This window comes from Salmo salar, chromosome ssa15 (assembly GCF_905237065.1).
Source record: "Salmo salar chromosome ssa15, Ssal_v3.1, whole genome shotgun sequence".
NCBI lineage: Eukaryota > Metazoa > Chordata > Actinopteri > Salmoniformes > Salmonidae > Salmo > Salmo salar.
The window spans coordinates 66033099-66056427 of record NC_059456.1 but is presented as its reverse complement, the minus strand read 5'-3'; the positions used below and the strand labels follow the sequence as shown (position 1 = coordinate 66056427).

The window sequence follows — 23329 nt, the reverse complement described above, 5'->3', positions numbered from 1 at the left end:
ATTCATCAATCAAATACAAGGGTCAAGTGAAAACACGCAGCCAGACACTCAGTGGAATGAGTTGGACACTTGCGCTAGGACGAGAACGGTATTCAAATGCTTCCTACTGGCTGTTCTTTACGGTCCGTGTTATCCGGGATCCTTAGGACGTCCCTACTCCATTGAATTTGAAATGTAAAATTAAGTTTAGGGAAGGGACGTCCAAAGGAGTCGGATAGCATTGACCCAGTTCCTACACATGAACCGCCCATACACGTAGCTAGAAAATCCCGCCTCGTTGAACTCATGATTGACACTAGGCTGAACAAATGACGTGCAAGGGAATTGATGGAGGGGGTGTCGGGAAGCTTCCTATCCCAAGTCATGGGGAGGGAAGATCTATATTGCATTCATAGATATCCTATTACATTACGTTTTTAATTAGTAATTATTATGTGTAAATATTAAGTCATCTAATTCCTAGTTATATGATTGCATACTCCTCGCGTCCTCATCAAAACTCCATTGCATGAGAAAGTTAGAGGGGAGGAGCCTTTGGTTTTTCATCCAATGGACTTTGAGAAGGAGACGATGAGAGAAGACGCGAGAAGTATGCGATTTTCCAATGTTGAAGCGACGAAGGGGATACCAAAGACTGTACAGAATGTTTAGAGACTATGTGGGGAAAACGTTACCTCCAAGCCATTTTTCATTCTGTCCAGTCATAAATATTGTTATATAGCTGTCTTCATTTCCGGGTACGTATTGATTGTTTTACGTGAAATACCATTTATTCCTTTAGTTTTAGTAACACAAAGCGTTTAAAATCGGCATATTTCTCAATGTGAACCGGGAAGCTGTTTTTATTAGCTACCTAGGTACAGTAACGCGTTAGGCTAACTAGCTAACTTGCTATCCAGCAGAGCCCACTGAACGCAAAGAAAGTTGTGGTAAATCCAGTTTGATATAGTTAGCTAGCTACACTTTGCAAGTGTAAAGTATATTTAAGTACTGTAGATAGACAAAAGGAAACAACCTAGCTAGCAACAATATAGTCTCACCCTACTGTTAATGCCTTTTACCCTGGCCTGTCACTTATTCAGCCATGCCTGACCTCCTGACCCCAGCCCTCACATTCAAGAATAACAACGTTGTGCAACATATTTATTTTAGTAAAGATTGTCAAACCATATCGAGATAACTTGTTATGGCATGATTTGGCTTCGCCATATCAGTTGTACAAATGCCAGAAATCAGATATCTCAATGTCTGCATGTCATCATGTCCCTGTAATGGGAGTACAGTGATGAATGACTTTTTCTGTACACTTCACTTTTTAAACCTAGCTAACTCTTAACTGTTCCAGGAACATTACACAATTGTCAAGGGACCAGGAGTATGAGCTGATTGAAAACCAATCAAAGTAGCCCTAACCCTTTCAACAACATTTGCCATACAAATTTGTCAAACAAGTGTTCACTGTAACCTGGCCTAGATCCCCAAAAGAGCACGTAGCAAAAGGCTCAGAGCTATAACCATCTGGCCAAACAGTTGTCCTTTTAGGCAACATAGAGCATAAATTGTTCAGAGGAGCATACGTCTTATCTATCTAGGCTAGACAGCTGTCAAATTAGGCAAGGCGACTAAAGTAACATTTAGCACTTGACCAGTGACACGTATTCATACAGAGACATCAGGCAGGCGTGAAGAGTCAGCGGTGGAAATGGTGAAACAGTGAGGGTTTTGGGGCGGCAGGTAGCCTAGTGGTTAGAGCATTGGACTAGTAACCGGAAGGTTGCTAGATCGAATCCCCGAGCTGACAAGGTAAAAATCTGTTGTTCTGCCCCTGAACAAGGCAGTTAACCCACTGTTCCTAGGCCGTCATTGTAAATAAGAATGTGTTCTTAACTGACTTGCCTAGTTAAATAAAAAAGGGATAGGGGTGCCTGAACCTGTATTTAATAGCCTGACTGTTGCTTTTCTCCTTGTATTCACTAGAGGACAGCATTGCACATGTGTTTGTTATAAAACCAATGACCTCTGTGTTCTTCAGGCCCCACTTCTCCACCAAGCACACATCCTGTGCTCAGAACAACATTTCCTTTGTATAGATATAGTCACTTTCCTATTCACAAGCCGTCCCTGTGGCAAGGAATAGGGGCAAATGGCAAAGGCACAGTGAATGGTACTAGAAGTTACAAGCACAGTGTTACCATTGCTTGTAACCTCTGTGTTGTGAGTGTGGCCTGGTTGGCTATTTAAAACCTACTCTAATTGACAAACTCCTGTCTGAGATCACTAACAATAACAGGCGGGCTGTTACCTAGGTATAGTGAATTATTGATGATTTCACAAAGCACATGATGCAAGCGGGAGGTTTCTTGGAACTCACCTACATTCACACACTGTAACCTTCTTGGGTCTGGCATTACAAAATGCCATCCCTTTCCCCAACTTTTTTCATGTATTACGCACCATTTCCAACCTCAATTGCCTATATGTTATGGATTAGGCCTTATAGAATACTCCAAAACAATAACCATCCACAAAATATAATATTCCACGGCTGGGACATCCCTACAACAAACATACACACAGCCCCAAAATGAGTGATTTTATAGGTATTTTATATATTTATTTTCTAAACTTAATTTTAGCAAAAACAATATTGGCCTTTCATTTTGAGGAGGCCCACTTGCATGCTTCACTTTTAGTCTATTTGGCCTGTACTTTAAAATAATGCTTTTTGGCCTGATGATTTATTCATTATGAAAGTATTAATTTTCCACCAACATTTTTTAAAAGCTATTAGCAGATCATTGTCTCTCATCATATGAAATAGTGTACATAACAGCTATACTTTTATTTTGGAACAAGCCCATATATAGCCTTCTGTATTGAATTCATTTATATTTATTACAGAATATTTGTAACCTGTTTCCTTTTATGTTAATCCTAATTTTTATAAAATATGGATTTACCATTTAGTTATTTTTAATTCCACTAATGTTGTAGGGACAGATTCCCTGGTCTACATTCTAAATGGTGTGCAATTTCTTCTAGCCTTGGTTGTAGTTGTTTTGGTGAAGAACCGTGTGCCCTCTCTCGCTCGCCTGAAGACAGTTGAGGAGGAGGGAGGGGTTTAGACAAAGGCCTTCTCTACAAAAATGGAGGCTACAGCAGAGCAGCCCTGTTGTCCTTTTTTCATTTTCTACATGCTGACATTTCTAATATATTATCTGTGAAAATAACACAACGTGCATCAGATGCAACCTTAGGTAATGGTATTACATTGTTATGTGTGTTCTTTAGGTTACAGAAATGCAGTTAAATGTGTTATTTTGTAATTAGGGCCTAGCTTTCTCTCTTTTTTTTTCTCTCCCTGTCTCTCCCGCACTCAGAGCTGCTCCTGCCTGCGCTGAACAAAGATAATTACTCAGGAAATGCTTCGGCCAATCGGATGCGGCCTTATATCCCGCTTGTGAGAAAGGGGCCAGTCAGGGCCTGGCTACCATCAGACGGGCCTGATCGGCTTGCCTGAAGAGAGGAGCCTTCCCGGGCTGAGAGTGTCCTCCATGTTTTATAAGTGTTGACATAACAGTGTGTCAGGCAGCCATGCATCCACAGAGGTAAGCCCTGTCTTTATTTCAACTCTAATTACAACATTCCTTTCTCCTTCTTCTCTGTTGTGTGACTGTTGTGCAAATCTAAATGTGAATACCTGAAAATCACAGATTGCTTTCCCAAAGGAGTAGGGGAGCTTTGTGGGCGGGTTAGGCCTCGCAAGGCCCCTGCTCCATAGAGAGCTGAGGTGGGGGGGTTGGATAAGGACTCACCCCTGCTCTCTCTCTGTGTAGCAGGGTCACGTGTGCCCAAGACATCCAGACTGCCATGCAGTGGGCCTTGGCAAATCCTTGTTTTCCTTGGCTTTTTATTTTTTTTACAATGCTAAAGAGAGTGAGATCCAAGTGTGCACTCTCTTTTCTCCTCTCTGCTGCGCCAGCCTAGTTGTGTGTCATGGCAGAGTCAGAGATGATGGGGGATGGGTGGCAGAAAAATAGTTAGTTTGGTGGAGGGATGTGGGGGGTGTTATGTATCTTTTGTAAGCAGATTGCTTCTGTTTTTGTGATCTAGTGTGTCATGCCAGGCCAGAGAGAATGGACGTGAGGGCAACAGTTGTGCCTGTTAGAGGGACCATGGGGGGGGGGTCTTTGGGGGAGGGGCTGATGGCTAACTGAACACTGGTTGCTTACAGTGAGAGGTGTGTGTGTGGGGGGGGGGGGTGAACAGTAAGGATGTCAGTGAATGTAATGATTTTCTCTGCAGATATGATCATAATTCTTCACCAATTGATGCAAGTACAAACAAGGCAGTGAAGGCCTGCCGCATGAGGCTAAATGCCTCTCCAGTCTCACCCGCATCAGAACTCACACAGGGTCCTCAGAGTTCATTCATTGTCCCAACCAAAAATGAGTTGTCTGAGGGGAATTCTTGAATTTCAGCCTGTCAATTGAACATTTCTTTTATTATTCCTCTACACATTAATAGCCCTTTGTAGGCTAGTTGTTTTGAAGGTCATTGGGATACGGGGAGGCCCAAGGCCTCAAGTTTACAGGCCTGTGCTATGTTGACTCTGTAACACTCATCCTTGTAAAGCTGCTTCCTCTGCTCTGTGCCCCTCAAACAGTGGCCATTTTGTGTGAAGCTCTGCTCTTTTCATCACAGATATAAACTGGCAGAGAAGCACTTCATTTTTTTTTTGTGATTGTTGACTGTGTGTATTTCGTACGCGTGATGGTGTTTGTCTTCAGCTCGACTCATATTTGTCCGTATTTGCGTGCTTGTTTTCTCTTCCCCTCCTTGGCACCGCTCGGGCCTCGCTCACCTATTTATAGCTGTAGAGACAAAAACACCATTGATCTGCTGCTTCATTTAAATGCCTGGTTTGACGTTTCTGTAATACTTGGTTCAAGAGAATCCTATCTCCCTTTGTAAGTAGGTAAGTGAAACTGCATAGCTGGCTCTCAATTCACAAGAATCTATTTTGGTAGTACTTTATTTTACAGTACTGTTTCCGCTGGTGTTTGAATTGGAAATTACTTTATGGTTCTTAGTTCAAATAATTCATCACATTTAATAACGAGCCCCCTACTTGTTTCCAAATAGTGCCTAGCAGGGATTCATTGCATGAATCAGAAAGTAATTCATAGGTTCTAAATGTGTAATAAGTTACCATGGCACGGCAGATCTTAAAATGCACATTTCCCTTTGAAAAAAATGATGAGCAAAAGCCTAACTTTCAGTGTCAAACCTAGATTATTAGGTTCTAAGCTTTTTGCTTTGTAATCTGTACGGGGGGGTCCCTACGTTCCTTACTCTCAACCACCTTGGTACAGCTCGACACAAAGCATGCTTTATTATGCGAATAGCATAATCAACCACCGTTAAGTTAGGGTTCTCTTTTTAATGTGAATTATGTTAAATACACTTTCATGGACAAAACCAAAAACGAACGTGATCCAACACCCCGGAATAAAATTCATTTTGAACAGTCATTGACATTAGGGGAGCTTGGAGACGTGTATAAATTCATGCCGTGCTCCGTTTGTGTTATGTTAGTGGGTATGTTAGTAATCTGGTGACAGGTTATCTTTAGACGATCGTCTGGGGTTGCTGGGGGTTTGCTGAGGCAACATTGCTCGTAAATTGTGATTTACTGCCTCTCAACCACAAAGAACAAGTCATCCCTCTTCTAAAGCCTCTACCCGGTTCACTCAGTCACGCTCAAAACAGACAACCTTTTAAAACCAAAGGGAAATTGCACCGTTTTAATGCAGGGGGAATCTCTGCATTGCAGCAGAAAATGTTTTTAAGGAAGAGGAAAGCCTGCACACAGGGAGCCATGTGGCATAGCACAGCCGACCAATCCTGTCCCGCCCTGCAGACCCTCCAGCCAATTACAGCAGCAGCCGAGGTTAAAGCTTGAAAATCGCTCTGAGAGCGGCAGCACAGGGAGAGCAGGGGCCTTCTGGAAAATTCCACAGCCATCTTTGTTTCATCCCCTTCAGCCCAATGTAAAAACCAGGCTGAATGATTTTCTTGCATATTCTGTGCTATATCACAAGTATTGCTACCACACTTCAATTATCTCTGTTGAAGAACATGTTATTCGGTTAAGAAATTCAGACAAAATTGAATCATGTGTATAATGAATCTTATAGTATGATAAAGCAGGCTAAAGCCTGGCACCTATTTCTGCACGACTGTACCTAAAACGAGTTGTTTCATATTGTCTTGAGCGAACAGTACATTTAACCTTGACGGTATTGTTTGTATCTTATGTCTCTCAGAGTCAGTCTTCTCTCTGGAGGACAGGGGCTGCAGGTTGAAGAGGGTGCCAGGTTGTTTCTCTATCAACAATACTGGTTCTCAGTGGATTCAAGGACACATTACCAACTCAAAGCATACAACAAAACCACCCTGCTTTTATGGCACCACTTACAGAGCAGGATAGCAGGTTTTTAATCAGGAACCCAGACCCTCGCTCACATGAGACACCACTGTGTTGCATGAGACCAAAACAGTGTATTCTCCTCAGGGATACAGCATAGGTTTGTCAGATCTGTCTTTACTCTCATAGTGTCTTCCCTCCTCTTATTATTAAGCCTAATTATTCTTCGACAGCAGTGCGTTCAGTGAAGGCGAGACTGAAGATGGGGGGGGGGTAAAGTGGATAAGAATGATCTCCAATTAGCTGGATTTATCTTCTATCCCTCTCTCTCTCTCCATCTGTCTCTCATCTAGGTCTCCCTCTCTCTGTACTCTGAAGCAAACGTGGTTCGGCTTAACTGTGTTTTGATGTTTGGATGTTGAACTGTAATCTCCATGGATCTTCTGGTCCTCCTGTGTGTGTGTGTGTGTGTGTGGGGGGGTGCCTGTGACTGGAGCCTCGGTCTGTGTGGGGGATGTGTGAGAGGGGGGAGGGGAGCCGGCTGTGGCCTCCATTTTCTGTGACGAGAGAACCCTGCTCTGCCTCTGCTCGACTGTCTCTGAGGAGCCAGTGGAATCTCAAGGCACAGAGTCAGTGTGTGTGTGTGTGTGTGTGTGTGTTTTTCTTTTCTTCTATCAGGCATTCCTCCTTGCGGAGGGTGGGTGTTTATCAATGTTATCCTGAATTTTGCTTATCTGGAATATTCCCAGATCCTGAAGATTTTTCTGCTATCTGTTCTGGCATGTTTCTGGAATACTGCTCCTGGTCTGAAATGCCCTCTGGAAGAACATAGGATGACCAGTTGAGAGAGAGAGAAACTATCTGCCTAGTCAGAAGCTACAGGATCAGGTGGTTATTATGTCACGCTGGCTGCTCGGTGAGCCTATTTTTGAGTGAATAAAAGAGTGTAAACCTTGGCTCACTGCTGGGCTGCATGCTAACAGTACTCTGTCATCTCACAGTGCTCTCGCTGCTAGCACACGTAGCACAGAGAGTTGGCTAACATTAGCTCTCTTTCATGTGGGCCTCGTTTTGTTTGTTCACTCTCTGTGTCCAGAACAGCAAGGCCCTGGAGGGGGTTATCTCTCAGCAGCGTGTCTAAACAAGAAAAGGCTCATATGCTGGATTATTTGTAATTTTCTTCCTTTTTGTGTCTGTCTACTTAATCTTCTTTCATTATCCAAATGACATTAGGGATTATTTTATGCTACAGTCGTTTTGATAGTGGTGATTTAACCTGGTGATCATTGATTGAGACTTTTCCCCCCTTTGGGTTTATGAATGATCAATGTCATGGACTTGGTTTGACGAGCAGGACATTAAGGTTTACAGTGTGTGTGTTAATGGGGGTGGCGCTATTGGTTTAGTAGATTTAGTTAATGGCCTCTCTTACAGTGGTAGTCATGCTTGGGCTCATCAATGGCTGCCCTCAGCTCTGGAGGATTGTGCTGTCTCCTTTTTCTACTCAGTCCTTTTTTTTAAATTTTAGATCAATGACTATGATGGATGTGGATTCTTAAGAATAGATCAACTCTAGTCTCATTCAAAACTTTCCCACGTGACCACTTCTTGAACCTTGTCCAAAGGCTGTTTTTCTATCTAGCCAGTGCTGGATATTTGCCTGTTAGACTACCTATACCTAGACGTTCTTTGCCCACTGCCACATCCACCTCTACCAGGAGCCACCAGGGCTAAGAGCCTGAACTGGTTCAGCGTGTGGCCTGTGGTGGGTCCATTCCCGAGGAGGATTTTCTTTAAGAGGACGATGAATGGGACGACATCCTTGGAACGAGGCCCTCAGTGGAATTGACAAAGGAGGGGCTGAACTCTCAAAGAACCCCATTCATCACTAAGGACCCCCCCCCCCCCTTTCTTCTCCTCTTTCTTCCTGAGAGGAAATGAGATGAGAGCGGAACCAGAGACACAAAAAGCTACAGGCTTTGATTTGGGCATTTCTTTGAATGAAAGAAGCTCTTTTTTTAAATTGTTATATATTGATATGATTTGCTGTGGAAATCTGATTTATTGTTTGGGCTGTTCAGAACATGATGTTTAGGCTAGTTAACAGACCTATGTAACAGGTAAAAACCTGTAGTTAGCTAATAAGACCAAGGTTGACTCCGTAAGGCTTACTAAAGTGATCTGGTGCAGTGGGTTTCTAGGAATAGGCTAAACAGCCTTTAGGGACACCTGTTGTTAGAGCTGGGGTTTGAGTGGCTACCAAGAAGCACCTTTGCTTGAGACTCTCTCATCCATGTCTGTCTGAGGCAATTTTCTGTGATTCACCATCCATTTTGAAGGTGCAAATCCTTGCGTGACATAGCCTATGCAATTGTTTGTGTTTTCGGAATCATTGTTTTCAAGGCATTCCGCTTTTGAATGAACTTGCGTTGTACAGAAAGAGCGTCTTGAATGTAGGTAGGTGGGCAAAGTGAGATGCAAACAAACTCGTCAATGCATGGCCCTCATCAGGACTGAAGCCCTTGTCTCTCCGTTGTCTCCTGGAGGACAGGAGCCCACAGCCTACTCTCTGTTGGGTGGCCTTGTTTGTTGTGCTGAAGCACAAGTTGTGGCCCAGCTGAATCAAGAGGACTTGTTGCCATGGAGATCCTCTCCAGTGGCACCCCATGGAACACAAACACCCAAGTTTATCTGACTGTGATTACCAATGATTATAGACACGCATAGGAAGACATGATGATCATGAAGGCCATGGTTCCGAGGTCCAAGTACATTTTCTGACCCGTCGGTTGCACCTTAGATTTTGTAGCCTAACATTGTTAACCTATTGATGCTTCTCATTAAAGCAGGCATGAGGAAACAGCAATGGAAACCTGCTGAAACTCTGGTGACTTTGTCCTCTGGGGTCCTGCCTTAGGTGGTGTTCCACTTGTTTACTGTGTGGCAGGATTTGGTTCGTGAACACCGTTTGTGACTGACTCTCCCTTTCTTTTTGTCTCTGTGCCCTCGCTCTGTGCAGTCTGGCTGAGGAGGAGGTAAAGACCGAGTCCGAGGGGGTAGAAGGGATGGATGTGTCCGTGCGATCCAAAGGTAAGAACAAGGCCTTGCATACTAAGACAAATGTTACTGTGTTTTGAGAGGACCACTTATTCTAGTATTCTTCTTTTAGTATTGATCTTACATTTAAACATGTTTGTTGTGGATCTCATTGAGCTACACTGAGCAACCATTCTGCCATTGAGTTAATATCAGATCACTGTAATGGAGCAACACTGCCTCAGGGATTGGTGAAGGAGGCATCCTTCACATGTGATCACTTGTCACAGGCCCTCGACCACACTTCTCTTGGAATGTGGTTGCCATGTTGGCGTAGCAAGGATGATCAGATGTTAACTTATCATATGAAATTCGTTGCCAGATTGGGAAACCAAGCGGTAAGGTTTGGTGGCCAAAATCTCTTATCTGGTCGGTATCCCTGGGCAAGCACTACTGTATTTCGTCTCTCAGTGATGGGGTTCTGCTAACAAAAGAAAGGTCTAGGCTTTACACTGCCTTTGACCTTCACAATGACTCTTATCCCCGTCTGAGGAAAGATTAGTTGAGTAGTACTGAAGAAGATGGAGCCGGTCATTGTTGTATAGACTGGTCTGAGACTGGGAGTGTCTCTGCCTCTCTAGTCTTTCATGCCAGTCGTCTAGTCTCTCCTTCTAAGCCTCATATTCATGAGTTGCCCCTCTGTCACTTGTTCGCGTCGTTGCCATTGCCATCAACGTTCTACAGATGCTGCAGCCATATTAATGTGCAAGAGTTTGACGGGGGCTAATGACTGTTTTGTCTAAATTACACATATAGGGGCTTGAGAATACGATGACATTGCTAAAGTAGGCACATATTTAGTAGAGAATCAACTTTGCCATCATGTTGTCAAATTTACTTTAGACAGATGGCAATGTTGTCATTAGCAAGCAAAGTTTGTCAAATGAACTAGCAATGCTAATGTTAGCTAGCTAAAATCTGTGTCTCCCTTCAATCTTAGCTAGCTAGCTAACGTTATACTGCATCAAAAGTCAATCTGGCGACCTCAAAATAATGACAAAAGGTTTTCCAACTAATTATTTGCCGCCTTTAGACACAGTAATGCACTTTAGACCAAATCTTCATCGGTGCCCAATGAGGTCGCATTGAATAGAATGCTCAGTTAGGCAGCAGTCCTAAAACGAACAATCAAAACAATATCGTGACGCAACGTGAAACCCATTAATAAGCTGCTACTCTTGTTCCGTGTTGTATGTATGGTGACCTGGTCTCCCCTGTACTTTGGCCACTAGTGTCTGATCCTGGGTCAGCAGAGCGGGCGCTGGTGGCTCAGAAGAGGAAGGTGTCCAGCCCCACCCACTCATCCAATGGCCACTCCCCCTCAGACACCTCCCCCAGCCCCCTGAAGAAGAAGAAGAAACCTGGAGCCGTCCATAGCAACAACAAAGACCAGGTGGGGGGGGGGGGGTGTGTGCGTGCGTGTGTGTGTGTGCGCAGATGTGTGTGTGCGCAGTGGTGGGTGTGTGTGTGTGTATGCGCCTGTTAGGGCTGGGCGATTTATATTTTTCTGAGCGTTTTATGTCCGCTTGTTCTCATGTTGTCTTTTTAGTCTCGTCTCATTCGCTCCTTCTGTGCTGTACACCTTCCCATTTACACCAGAAATCTGTATATAATAACGAGATGCTCATGTCTCTGCCCTAACAATGGGAGTCGTTGTTCCAAAGGTGGGAAGGCAGGCGACAAGTTAGGTTTAAAATAAGCGCATAGAAACGCATTGGGCTTGTTTTGGACAGATTTAGGCAAGAGTGATACCTCTCGCTTTGCCTCTTTCTCCCAAGCCCCTCCCCTACCACTCACTACAACAAAGATGAGAGATCACTTCTTCCACTCTGACAAACGGTTTCAAAGTGCTATTTGCATTTTTTTTATTTTTTATTTAACTAGGCAAGTCAGTTAAGAAAAAGTTCTTAATTACAATGACTGCCTACCCCGGCCAAACCCTAACTCGGATGACGCTGGGCCAATTGTGCCCCACCCTATGGGACTCCCAATCACAGCCGGTTGTGATACAGCCTGGAATCGAACCAGGGTCTGTAGTGACGCCTCAAGCACTGAGATGCAGCGCCTTAGACCGCTGTGCCACTCGGGAGCCCTTTGGTCCAACAGAATCAGTTATATGGACACCGAAACACATTAAGACATTATTTTACTCTAATGGAGGAGAAGTTAACCTTTCGAACCATACACTGTTTGCTCGAAATTTGAGGAGTTGAAACAGTCAGACACTACTAAAACGGATGTACTAATGAACATTCATTCTGGAAAATGAATGCTCAGTTTGTCGCGCGCGCATTACGGTACCACATATTGCTAGCAACATTTTAGTCAAATAAAGATTCTTTATACTAGCCGTTTAGTCTGTGTTTCTATAAATGTGCAATAAGGAATTGGTAACTTGTTGTTATTCTGAGAAATAAGGTAGGGCCACTCATGCTGTTCAAACAGTTGGAGACAGACAGAAGCTTGGGTTCATAACAATTCAACTGTTTTGCCTTTTTAGCTGAATTCAGAGCCTGTGAAATTATACCTAGATCCAATTTGGCTAAACTTGAAATATAAGTATTTGCTGCCTACTCACTAGCACGTGGGCTTGTACATGGGAGTTTGTTCATGAGACCGGTGTCAATTTTCTACAAAGCCTGCTACATTATTAGTGAATGTGCATTATGCATGGTTCTGATTTTAAATTTGTAACAAAAATGGCATTTTTCTAGACAGACCTGAAAGCCAGATCTGTGATGTATTAACTATTTTAATACAATTATTACTGGGTCTTGTGGTTGTGGAAGGAATATATTCAGCCTTGGTATAATTTAACAAGCTCTGAATTCAATAGATTATTGATGGCTGTTTTTAAATGCAGTGTATTTGATCTTTAAATTGTACAACAAAGCTTATTTAGAGAAAACATTTAAAAAAAAATCTAGATATATTTTGTGAATCGCCCATAAGTTATAAAACATTTAGATAGCAGTTTTAGGTGTTATCGCACAGCCCTAGCGTCTGTTCACAACTTATTATGCCCCCAGGTTTATATGAAAGACACTGCTGTATGTTCTATCGATGCATTAGTTCATATCAAAAACATACATGTTTGTGTATCATGTATTGATGATTAAATGTTAAAATAATTGCTCTGATGATTGGTAATCATAACTGTTTATAGAGTGGAATAACTTAATTACTTTTCTAAACCTAAACAGCATTTTTGGAAATAATTGATATTAATGCATATTATTGTATGCTTGCCAAATATTTTATATTTTTGCACATTTATACCTATTTGTTGTGAATGCTTTGTTTTACATGCATGTCACAATTAAACCCCAAGCCAAAACCTTTGAATTCAGTTCCGCTGACAAATGAAAAAGTTGCATGTTCTGAACAGTGACATAGATATGTGCTGACTAGTATTGTCTTGTTCACTGATTGGCTGATGTGGGTTAATGAGGTGTCAATCATGATATCCAACACAAGACTGATTATTGGTCCACCAGGTAAAGTCACCAATCAAATTGCACTTAGTCGGTGACGACATAAACAGATGACACAAACTTCTGTTATAGATAAAGAACAACGGCATTACTATCTTATAGACAGACCTACATTGATATTGACGAGACCAACCAAAACAGTCTTGTGTTTTGGTGCCTGCTTGCTTATTACCCTGCCTTACTTGCCACTGTGTATTTCTCTCTGTGTTCTGTTGCACTGCACCTTTTTGTGTTTGTTTTCTGCGTGTGTTTTGAAACCCGCCCCCTGTTTCTCTTGCCGCATTTCAGTCAGAGCTAAGACATGGTCCCTTTTACTATGTGAAGCAGCCATCACTCACCACAGACCCTGTTGATGTTGTACCGCAGGACGGCAGGAATGACTTCTACTGCTGGCTGTGCCACCGCGAGGGCCAGGTGCTCTGCTGTGAGCTCTGCCCGAGGGTGTACCATGCCAAGTGCCTCAAACTGCCAGCAGAGCCCGAGGGTGACTGGTTCTGTCCAGAGTGTGAGGTACTCGCTTGTGTGTGTGTGCCGTGGGTGTGTAGGTGTATATACGTGCGCATGTTGTGTGGGAGTGTTCCCGGGTACATTTTCGCTTTACCACTAGCTTAATATCCGCTTGCTCTTTTGGTGTCAGGTGATGGGGTTGGAGGCAGGCTTGGGCCAATTTCAATTCTTAATTTCAAGTAAATAATGTAAAAATCCTTATACCCATACTTCCGGGGTCAGTTCCCTAACCTTTTGAGTGGGCTTGACGATGATATCATCAAATTCGTGAAAACGCGGTCATTTTAAGATATGTATAAAATAATATTTGAGTTTGTGGATGAGTTTACTTCTGCCAATTATTGCGCGGAAGACCATTGCGCTATGTTTTTCTCCATTTGAAGACCATTCAAAAAGCCTACAAAAGTTCAAAAACTACAAAGCTTCTTCCTGGAAAATGACATGTCACTTTCATAGTGTATTATTCTATAGTAAGGATAATACACATGGCACATTTTAAGTCTCGAATTGAAATGGAATCGAGCCCAAGCCTGTTTGGATGGCAAACATAAAGTGGGCAGGATCTATATCTTCCCTCTCTGGATGGATTTCGCTGCTATGAGGACTAGTACTTCTGTCTCCTATAGATCATAACACAGATGCATAGTTAATAGCCAGCCCAGCAGACTGCTGTGAGTGGTTGTGGGTTAGCCCAGTCCCTGTGCTTGGTATAGTATCCCTTTTGGTATTACCAGCTACTGTTTGTCATTGGTACTTTGCCCTGACTTTTTAAAATGTTTCCAGAAAATCACAGTAGCAGAGTGCATAGAGACACAGAGCAAAGCCATGACCATGCTAACGATAGATCAGCTCTCATACCTGCTGAAGTTTGCCCTCCAGAAGATGAAACAGCCAGGGGTAAGTTCAAATCATGTTTTTAAATCACATTTTATTTGTCACATTCTTTGTGAACAACCAGTGTAGACTAACAGTGAAATGCTTACTTACGTGTCCTTTTCCAACAATGCAGAGTTAAAGATACAATTTTGTTGTTGTTGAAATAGTGACACAAGGAATAAGTACACAGTGAATAACGAATAACAATAGCTAGTAAAAATAACATGGCTATATACAGGGAGTACCAGTACCGAGTCGTTCATTGACATTGATAGTCCTTTTGACATTCTCCAGGTGCCCACTGTGAGCCAGAGAGGGCTTTTGGTTGAATGGTGTGTTTATGAGAACTGATGCCTGTGACTGTTTCCTCTCTGGGCAGACTGAGCCCTTCTGGAAGCCTGTGTCTCTGGAGCAGCACCCTGACTATGCCGAGTACATATTCCATGCTATGGACCTCGCAACACTGGAGAAGGTACCGTTACATTCCCATTTGTCATTTCGCAGGCGCTTTAATCTAGAGCCATAAGTGAATTCAACTGAAGTCTAAATGTTTCTTTCTAATGATGTACATTTTTCTCTGCTATATTTGTAGAATATGAAAAAGAAAATGTATGGCTGCACGGAAGCCTTCTTGGCTGACATGAAATGGATATTGCACAACTGCATCATCTACAATGGTGGTAGGTCACAAACACCTGCTTAACACCGTTTCCTTTCTGTACTGCTACTTGTTTTGGAGATGAACAACTTGGCTTTTACGAACATGGTTTTCTGTCTTTTGGTTTTGTTGCAGGTAATCACAAACTAACAGCAACAGCAAAGGTCGTTGTGAAGATCTGTGAACATGAAGTGAGTCATTTTTACACGATGACTGAAATGCCAGCCTGGGTTGTGTTTTGTTTTCTCCCTTCCATGTGTAAAATGGCCATTTCAGTGATGTGGAAACTGCTGTCTGTTTCAGATGAATGAAATCGAGGTCTGTCCAGAGTGCTACCTGTCCTCGTGCCAAAAGAGGGACAACTGGTTTTGCGAGCCATGTGTAAGACAAACGTTTCCTCACCTTCTTTTGCAATGAACATTTTTAATAGATGTAAATGTAACTTTTTGTCCTTCCACATACTATGTGACTTGGGGTCACAATTAGGTTTGTCCCGAAGACAAATGTAGACCAGCCTAAATGTCATATTTAAAATCTCAAAAACACTCTTTAGAGCACAGGAAAGTCTTTGCGAATCTTATTCCACCTTCTGTTTTTATGCTGTCTTATCGGACATTTCCCCTGGTCTGCCTCCCCTCTTAGGGTCATACCCACCCCCTGGTGTGGGCCAAGCTGAAGGGCTTCCCCTTCTGGCCAGCCAAAGCACTGCGGGAGAAAGACGGACAGGTGGACGCACGCTTCTTCGGACAGCATGACAGGTGAGTCTTGCTGTTGGATGAAAGTTGTGGATGGGAAGGGACTTTTCATCGTTTCTACTTGGACTCCTCTGAAGTGAGTCATAGTGCTATGCTTATCCTACTCCTAACAAGTCTTTCTGGGGTTTTTTTCTCCCGTAGGGCGTGGGTTCCCATCAACAACTGTTACCTCATGTCCAAGGAGATTCCCTTCTCTGTGAAGAAGACCAAGAGCATCTTCAACAGCGCCATGCAGGAGATGGAGGTCTACGTGGAGAACATCCGCAAGAAGTTTGGTGTGTTTAACTACGCCCCCTTCCGCACCCCCTTCACGCCCAACAACCAGCTCCAGATGCTGCTGGATCCAGCCAACCCCGGGGCAGGGGCCGTGAAGATGGAGAAACCCGACAAGATGCGCTTCAACTTCGACATGACCGCATCTCCCAAGATGGTCCTGGGCAAGAGCTCTCTGTCGAGCGGGATGGGGCGGAGGATCTCTCTGACGGACATGCCTCGTTCTCCCATGAGCACCAACTCCTCTGTACACACGGGATCTGACGTGGAGCAGGATGGGATGGAGAGAGGACCCAGGAACCCCCCATTCCACTACAGTGCTGGGGAGGAGTCTATGGACTACACCGGTAATTAACATGCTCCTGACTCTGTAACACGTCATACGACTAACTAACACGGGTATTATCTACAGAATAGTCACAGTCAAAACATGGGTTGGGATCAAGACTCAAACCATTTGTGGCGGTTAAAGTGTTATGTGTTCTGGCCACAGCGTCCCCTGCGTCAGTGAAGATGGGCCATGCAGGCAGCTTGACGGGCAGCCCCAAGCCATTCTCCCCTGGTCTGGTGCCAAAGCAGGAGAGGGCCCCGGGCACAGGCAGCATCCTCAACCTCAACCTGGGTGGGTCCCATCTAACCTCCCCTCCTCCTGTAGCACCTTGTCTTGTGCTGTGCGTTTCGGTTGTGTGTTGAGTTTGAGTGTCATTTGCCATAGATCGTGTGAAGGCTGAGATGGACCTGAAGGAGCTCAGTGAGGCAGTACAGCAGCAGCAGCAACAACAACAACAACAACAACAGGGGTCATCACTCCTCACCACCACCCCCAAGAGACCAATCAGGAGCCTGGATAAGACCATCGAGAGCTGCAAGGCCCAACTAGGTACACTCGCAAACCATTCATGAATTGTGTCTCAAGGCCTATAAATGATACGCTCATGACATATGATACATACATACCAGTCAAAAGTTTGGACACGCCTACTCATTCAAGGGTTTTTCTTTATTTTTACTATTTATTACATTGTAGAATAATAGTGAAGACATCAAAACTATAAAATAACACATATGAAATCATGTAGTAACCAAAAAAGTGTTAATCAAAATATATTTCAGATTCTTCAAAATAACCACCCTTTGCTTTGATGACAGCTTTGCACATTCTTGGCATTCTCTCAACCAGCTTCAACTGGAATGATTTTCCAACAGTCTTTAAGAAGTTCCCACATATGCTGAGTAATTGTTGGCTGCTTTTCCTTAACTTTGCAGTCCAACTTATACCAAACTATCTCAATTGGGTTGAGGTTGGGTGATTGTGGGGACCAGGTCATCTGATGCAGCACTCCATTACTTTCCTTCTTGGTCAAATAGCCCTTACACATCCTGGAGGTGTGTTGGTTCATTGTCCTGTTGAAAAACAAATTATAGTCCCACTAAGTGCAAACCAGATGGGATGGCGTATCGCTGCAGAATGCTGTGGTAACCATGCTGGTTAAGTGTGCCTTGAATTCTAAATAAATTACAGGCAGTGTCACCAGCAAAGTACCATCACACCACCACCTCCATGCTTCATGGTGAGAACCACACATGCAGAGATCATCCATTGACTTACTCTGCGTCTCACAAAGACATGGTGGTTGGAACCAAAAATCTCAAATTTGGGCTCATCAGACCAAAGGACAGATTTCCACCAGTCTAATGTCCATTGCTCATGTTTCTTGGCCCAAGCAAGTCTCTTCTTCTTATTGTTGTCTAGTAGGGGTTTCTTTGCAGAAATTCGACCATGTAGGCCTGATTCACGCAGTCTCCTCTGAACAGTTGTTGAGATGTCTGTTAGGTGAACTCTGTGAAGCATTTATTTGGGCTACAATTTCTGAGGCTGGTAACTCTAATGAACTTATCCTCTGCAGCAGAGGTAACTCTGGGTTTTCCTTTCCCGTGGCGGTCCTCATGAGAGCCAGTTTCATCACAGCGCTTGATGTTTTTTGCGACTGTACTTGAAGAAACTTTCAAAGTTCTTGAAATGTTTTACGGATTGATTAACCTTCATGTCTTAAAGTAATGTTGGATTGTCATTTCTCTTTGCTTATTTGAGCTTATTCTTGCCATAATATGGACTTTTACCAAATAGGACTATCTTCTGTATACCACCCCTACCTTGTCACAACACAACTGATTGGCTCAAACGCAATAAGAAGATACATTCCACAAATGAACTTTTAACAAGAAACAACTGTTAATTGAAATGCATTCCAGGTGACTACCTCACGAAGCTAGTTGAGAGAATGCCAAGAATGTGCAAAGCTGTCATCAAGGCAAAGGGTGGCTACTTTGAAGAATCTAAAATATTAAATATATTTTGATTTATTTAAGACTTTTTTGATTCCATATGTGTTATTTCATAGTTTTGATGTCTTTACTATTATTCTACAATGTAAAAATAAAGAAAAACACTATGTATTGTTTCTTTGTCCTTGTGCAGGTATTGATGGGATCTCTGAGGACGTGTATAAGGGTGTGGAACACAGTGACTCAGAGGATTCCGAAAAGTCTGACTCCAGCGACAGCGAGTACCTTAGCGATGAGGAGCACAGACGGAAGAGCGCCGCCCATGACGACAAGGACAAAGCAGAGAGGGAGTCAAGGAAGAGGCCCAAGGCGAGCACACAGGGAGAGGACAAGGAGGCAGTCACAGAGACCAGGGATAAAAAAAACTCTGAAGCCCTGCTCAAAGACAGACTGGGCATCAATGGCCCGGAGAGAGACTCCCAGGAGAAGCCCAGGACGCCCCAGACTCAGCCCCCAACAGACATGCCCAAGGCCCCAGAGGAGGGGAGGACAGGCGCACCCCGGGCCCTTGCTGGCCCAGACCAGGACTCCGACTCGGAGAGGGAGCTGGTTATTGACCTGGGGGATGAGCAGGGGGGTCGCGACCGTAAGGCCAGGAGGGAGCCAGGGGCTGTAGTTGCTAAGGCCACGAAGGAGCCCCTTGGCACCAAGCTGGAAGGTGAGGGTTCAGTTATTGTCTTGTTTCATTTGATTTGTGCACCCTAGTTGCTTTGTATCAGACATTTGTAAAAGACTGAGGCCTAAAGGCTCAGCAGAAAGGAGGAAAACACGTGATTGTTCTGTTATTTAATCAATGTCATTTCTTCTCCGACCAGGCAAATTCCCTGCCGCAGTGACACCCTCTCCAGCCTCTGCCATTTTGTCCAACCTCAAAGACCCCAGTCAGCCACTCATCAACCCTCCTCTCAACCTGTCCTCCAGCACAGGCTCTGGTCAGCCCAACACGGCCCTCAGCACCACCCCCTCTCCAGCCCCCACCTCTGCCCCTGCCCTCTCCTCCGCAGCCGTCGCCTCGGCAGTGAAGAAACAGCGCCCTCTGCTGCCCAAAGAGACGGCTCAGGCAGTGCAGCGTACGGTGGTGTGGAACCCGGCCAACAAGTTCCAGACGTCGTCCCAGAAGTGGCACATGCAGAAGGTGCAGCGGCAGCAGCAGCAGGAGGAGCAGCCGTCTACGCCAACACAAACACAGGTTCCTGTTCCGGTCCAGGCGCCGGCGCAGACCCAGGCACAGACACGCAGCCCACAGCAACTCCAGTCACAGCAGCAGTTGCCGGCATCTTCCAGTATGCGCTACCAGACCAGACAAGCAGCAAAAGGTACATAGAAACTCACAACTCCCCAAATTCTATACACACATTCATCTCATCTTAGTTAATATGAGCTATTGAATGTTTTTTTTCATTCCTTTTCCCCCTTCTGTGTTTTGCAGCCGTACAGCAGAAAGATGGTTCCCAGACCTCCACCTCATCAGTCACCTTGGTCACCTCTGGTGCCTCCTCCTCCTCGTCTTACCTGGCAGGAGACTTTCAGATCCCCATAGCTTCAGCAGATGTGGCAGCTGACATAGCAAAGTATACCAACAAAGTGAGTCAGCAAGATGCTATATGCCTGCTTCACACAGAATGAATATACTTTACAGGGGAAAGTTTATAGATTCACAGATGATATTTGTGTTTCATTGATCTGGAAAGTTACCTGTCTGACATCAATCTGTGAGTTGTAATAATCTCACTGGAACTTTTCAGATGATGGAAACGATAAAAGGAACGATGACAGAAATCTACAACGACCTTTCCAAAAGCACTTCAGGAAACACAATCGCAGAGGTGAGGGCTACGGTGAACAGACTTTTGATTGAGTCCATAAAATATGTAAACCTCTCTCTCCCCTGTCTCACTGCTTTGTGACAACTGTTGAATATTTTTGCACAGATCCGGCGGCTGAGGATAGAGATTGAGAAACTTCAGTGGCTACATCAGCAAGAGCTCTCAGAGATGAAGCACAATCTTGGTTTGTTCCACTTGTTCCTTAAAAATATGCACCTCTTTTAGGTTGGTATCATTATATGTATATAAATATGTAAATATGTTTGTCTATAGACTGGTTGGTTGTTTAGCAACAAAAGCGTTGTGTGTGTGTGCAACAATGGGGCAAAACAGACAAGGTTGGGGCCTCCCGAGTGGCGCAGCAGTCTAAGGCGCTGCATCGCAGTGCTTGAGGCATCACTACAGACCTGGGTTCGATCCTAGGCTGTGTCACAGCCGGCCATGACCGGGAGACCCATGAGGCGGCGCACAATTGACCCAGCTTCGTCCGGGTTAGGGGAGGGTTTGGCCGGACAGGATTTCCTTGCTCTAGCGATTCCTTGTGGCGGGCCGGTACTGTACATTGTTAGAGTTGTTGGTTGGTTAGCTGGCTAGTAAATTTGAGCCATATTAGCATTGCCATGAAATCAGTCAAGGCACCTCAAAACAAGACATGGTATCAACAACAAGATAAAACTAGCTGAAAGCCACCTACAATTCCCCACATGGCAGGTTCTTGTCATTGTTGCTCGCAATCTGACCGTACAGAATCAAAACGCATGACTTCAGCCAACCAGTCTGTGTCAGCCAATTCATGTGTGTATGAGATGGGCTTCATATCTGTGTTTTTTGACATCTTAATAATGCAAGTGTGTACATTATAGCTGTATGTATAATATACTCATTCAATTCCTGTGTTGTAATCATAAAACATGCATCGTATACATTTTAATGCATGTTACATTTATATTAATAATTCATTATTTCAATATAATGTGAATTATATTAGTACGTTTTCTAAATGTCTTTGTGTGTTCTGTAGAACTGACTATGGCGGAGATGAGACAGAGTCTGGAGCAGGAGAGGGAGCGTCTGGTGGCAGAGGTGAAGAAGCAGATGGAGGTGGAGAAACAGCAGGCAGTGGATGACACCAAGAAAAAGCAGTGGTGTGCCAACTGCAGGAAGGAGGCCATATTCTACTGCTGCTGGAACACCAGCTACTGTGACTACCCCTGCCAGCAAGCCCACTGGCCAGAACACATGAAGTCCTGCACACAGTCAGGTATTACATACACAAACAACGTAATTTGCACGAATGCATAGAAGGAAGTGCCTGTGCACTAAAACTTCAGGCACCAACATGCCATACACATTACACACTCTTTAGCTCTCTCTCTGTATTTTATTTTACTAACTGAACTTATGTTTCATGTCTGCCTCTCTCTGTTCCTACAGCAACAGCTTCTCAGCAGGAACCAGAGGCGGAGTCTACCGCTGACCCTTCAGCCAAACCACCAGGTCACTCCTCCAGCGCCCAGACCCCTTCTGGTACAGGATCTGCCGCCACAGACAAAGGCCCCTCTCCTACTTGCGGTGTGGACAAGAGCAAGGACAGTGCCAGTGTTACTGTGCCCTAACCACTACACTGCACACACACATTTTTACTCTACAATCCTGCAGTCTGTAAAATGTATGTATCTGTTGCAAAGAGACAGATCCAATAAACCAAGCCTTTTTGCGACCAACTAATCTGGGAATGTGCAGCGAATCTCCGTATGAAAGACCACAGAGGTATCAAAACCACCAGACACCCTCACCCTCTCCTAGCCAGGCTTAGGGCTTTAAAACGCCAAGGACACTCCTTGCATAAAGGCCTGCTCCTCTTGTGATTCAGCTGACTCATCCCCTGTCCCTTGTTGTGTTCAACGTCTGCCTCGTGATCCAATGTTTTAAGCCATCCTTCATCCTCCTCAAGGTCTATATGCTAGACTGGAGGATTCACTTACCTTGCCCTTGTGACTGTAGTTCACCTGGATATCAAACTTCAGTCTGTATACATTTGAACTCTTTCCTTCCTTTTTTCGTCCTATTTTTATATCCCTCTTACCATCTATCCTAACGCTAGTTATCTACAGGAAAGTGCATCAAAACATCAGACGTCAATGTTTTGTGTGTTTTTACAACAATCTTAAACTTGAAACCTGTGATGCTGCTCTTTAAAATATACCACAAGTCTTTATAGTTATTTGCCACCAGAAGTGAAACCGAGCACATTACTGTGCCAGCCCTTTTTGGGACACGCAAACAATCTAAAATGTAAATGATTCTACATTGTTAATGTGGTTTAAAAGGTGTTGTCAATGCGGTTTAAAAGTTTCATTATTTTGTAAGGAGTTGACAGGGGTGTATTTGAAAATCCATAAACAGTATACACAGACATTTCATTCAAAGGGATAGCATTAAGTTGGTTATCACCCCCTGTGTGTATGTTATTGTTTCATACTCATTATATATCGTAGTTCCTCAGTGTATACATAGATTTTAATAAACTGTGATGTATAAAAACTATAAAAAGGTTAAAACTGTACAAAGTTTTTGTAATAAGACACATGGACAATATTTATAGTGCTATGACAAGCATATGAGATTTTTTTTTTTTTTAAGTACTGTTTGTGAATGAAAATCACTTTCCAAATGTTTTGAAACGGCTCGGCTCTGGAAATCGTTTTTATTTAAATGCATTGTAAGACTTTATATGAATGTCACCTGGACTCTCTGTTCAGATTCTGTCAGAACTATTTGTCTCATCAACCTTCGATGGTTTGGTTATTCATTAACAATATAAGCCTACTCCAGAATTGCTTTCGACCATGATAGTGTTTTTGGAGGGTAAAGGAAACAACAAAAGTGACTGACTGTATATTATTCTGAGCATGTTTATTTACCCCTTTGTCATATATTCTCTTGTTTACATATTGTACATATAGTAAATGGATTGTTAATGTCTTTAAGAAAAAAAATTAAACAGGTCTGACCAATGTTTTTTTTAAAAGTATTTTATTGGCATAAGTGGGCTTTGTTGCCACCTG

General features: G+C 43.7%; 1 protein-coding gene across 6 annotated transcripts; it reads left to right on the top strand.

Annotated features, from left to right (window-relative positions):
- Nucleotides 1-536: 536 nt before the first annotated feature.
- Nucleotides 537-23280, top strand: LOC106571931 (protein kinase C-binding protein 1). 6 transcript variants are annotated; one of them, XM_014145506.2, is made up of 21 exons: nucleotides 537-737; nucleotides 3381-3608; nucleotides 9450-9520; nucleotides 10759-10919; nucleotides 13387-13530; nucleotides 14311-14424; nucleotides 14783-14875; nucleotides 14996-15083; nucleotides 15197-15252; nucleotides 15365-15442; nucleotides 15704-15819; nucleotides 15958-16436; nucleotides 16583-16711; nucleotides 16805-16969; nucleotides 18569-19093; nucleotides 19251-19751; nucleotides 19865-20019; nucleotides 20181-20261; nucleotides 20367-20445; nucleotides 21283-21522; nucleotides 21696-23280. In XM_014145506.2, the coding sequence occupies exons 2-21, from the start codon at nucleotides 3595-3597 to the stop codon at nucleotides 21875-21877; spliced, it is 3471 nt and encodes a 1156-aa protein (XP_014000981.1). In that variant the 5' UTR covers nucleotides 537-737; nucleotides 3381-3594; the 3' UTR covers nucleotides 21878-23280. The 6 variants fall into 6 exon arrangements, with proteins under 6 accessions (XP_014000981.1, XP_014000976.1, XP_014000977.1 ...); XM_014145501.2 differs by having other exon boundaries at nucleotides 13309-13530; XM_014145502.2 differs by lacking the exon at nucleotides 537-737 and adding an exon at nucleotides 3122-3257 and having other exon boundaries at nucleotides 13309-13530.
- Nucleotides 23281-23329: the final 49 nt, after the last annotated feature.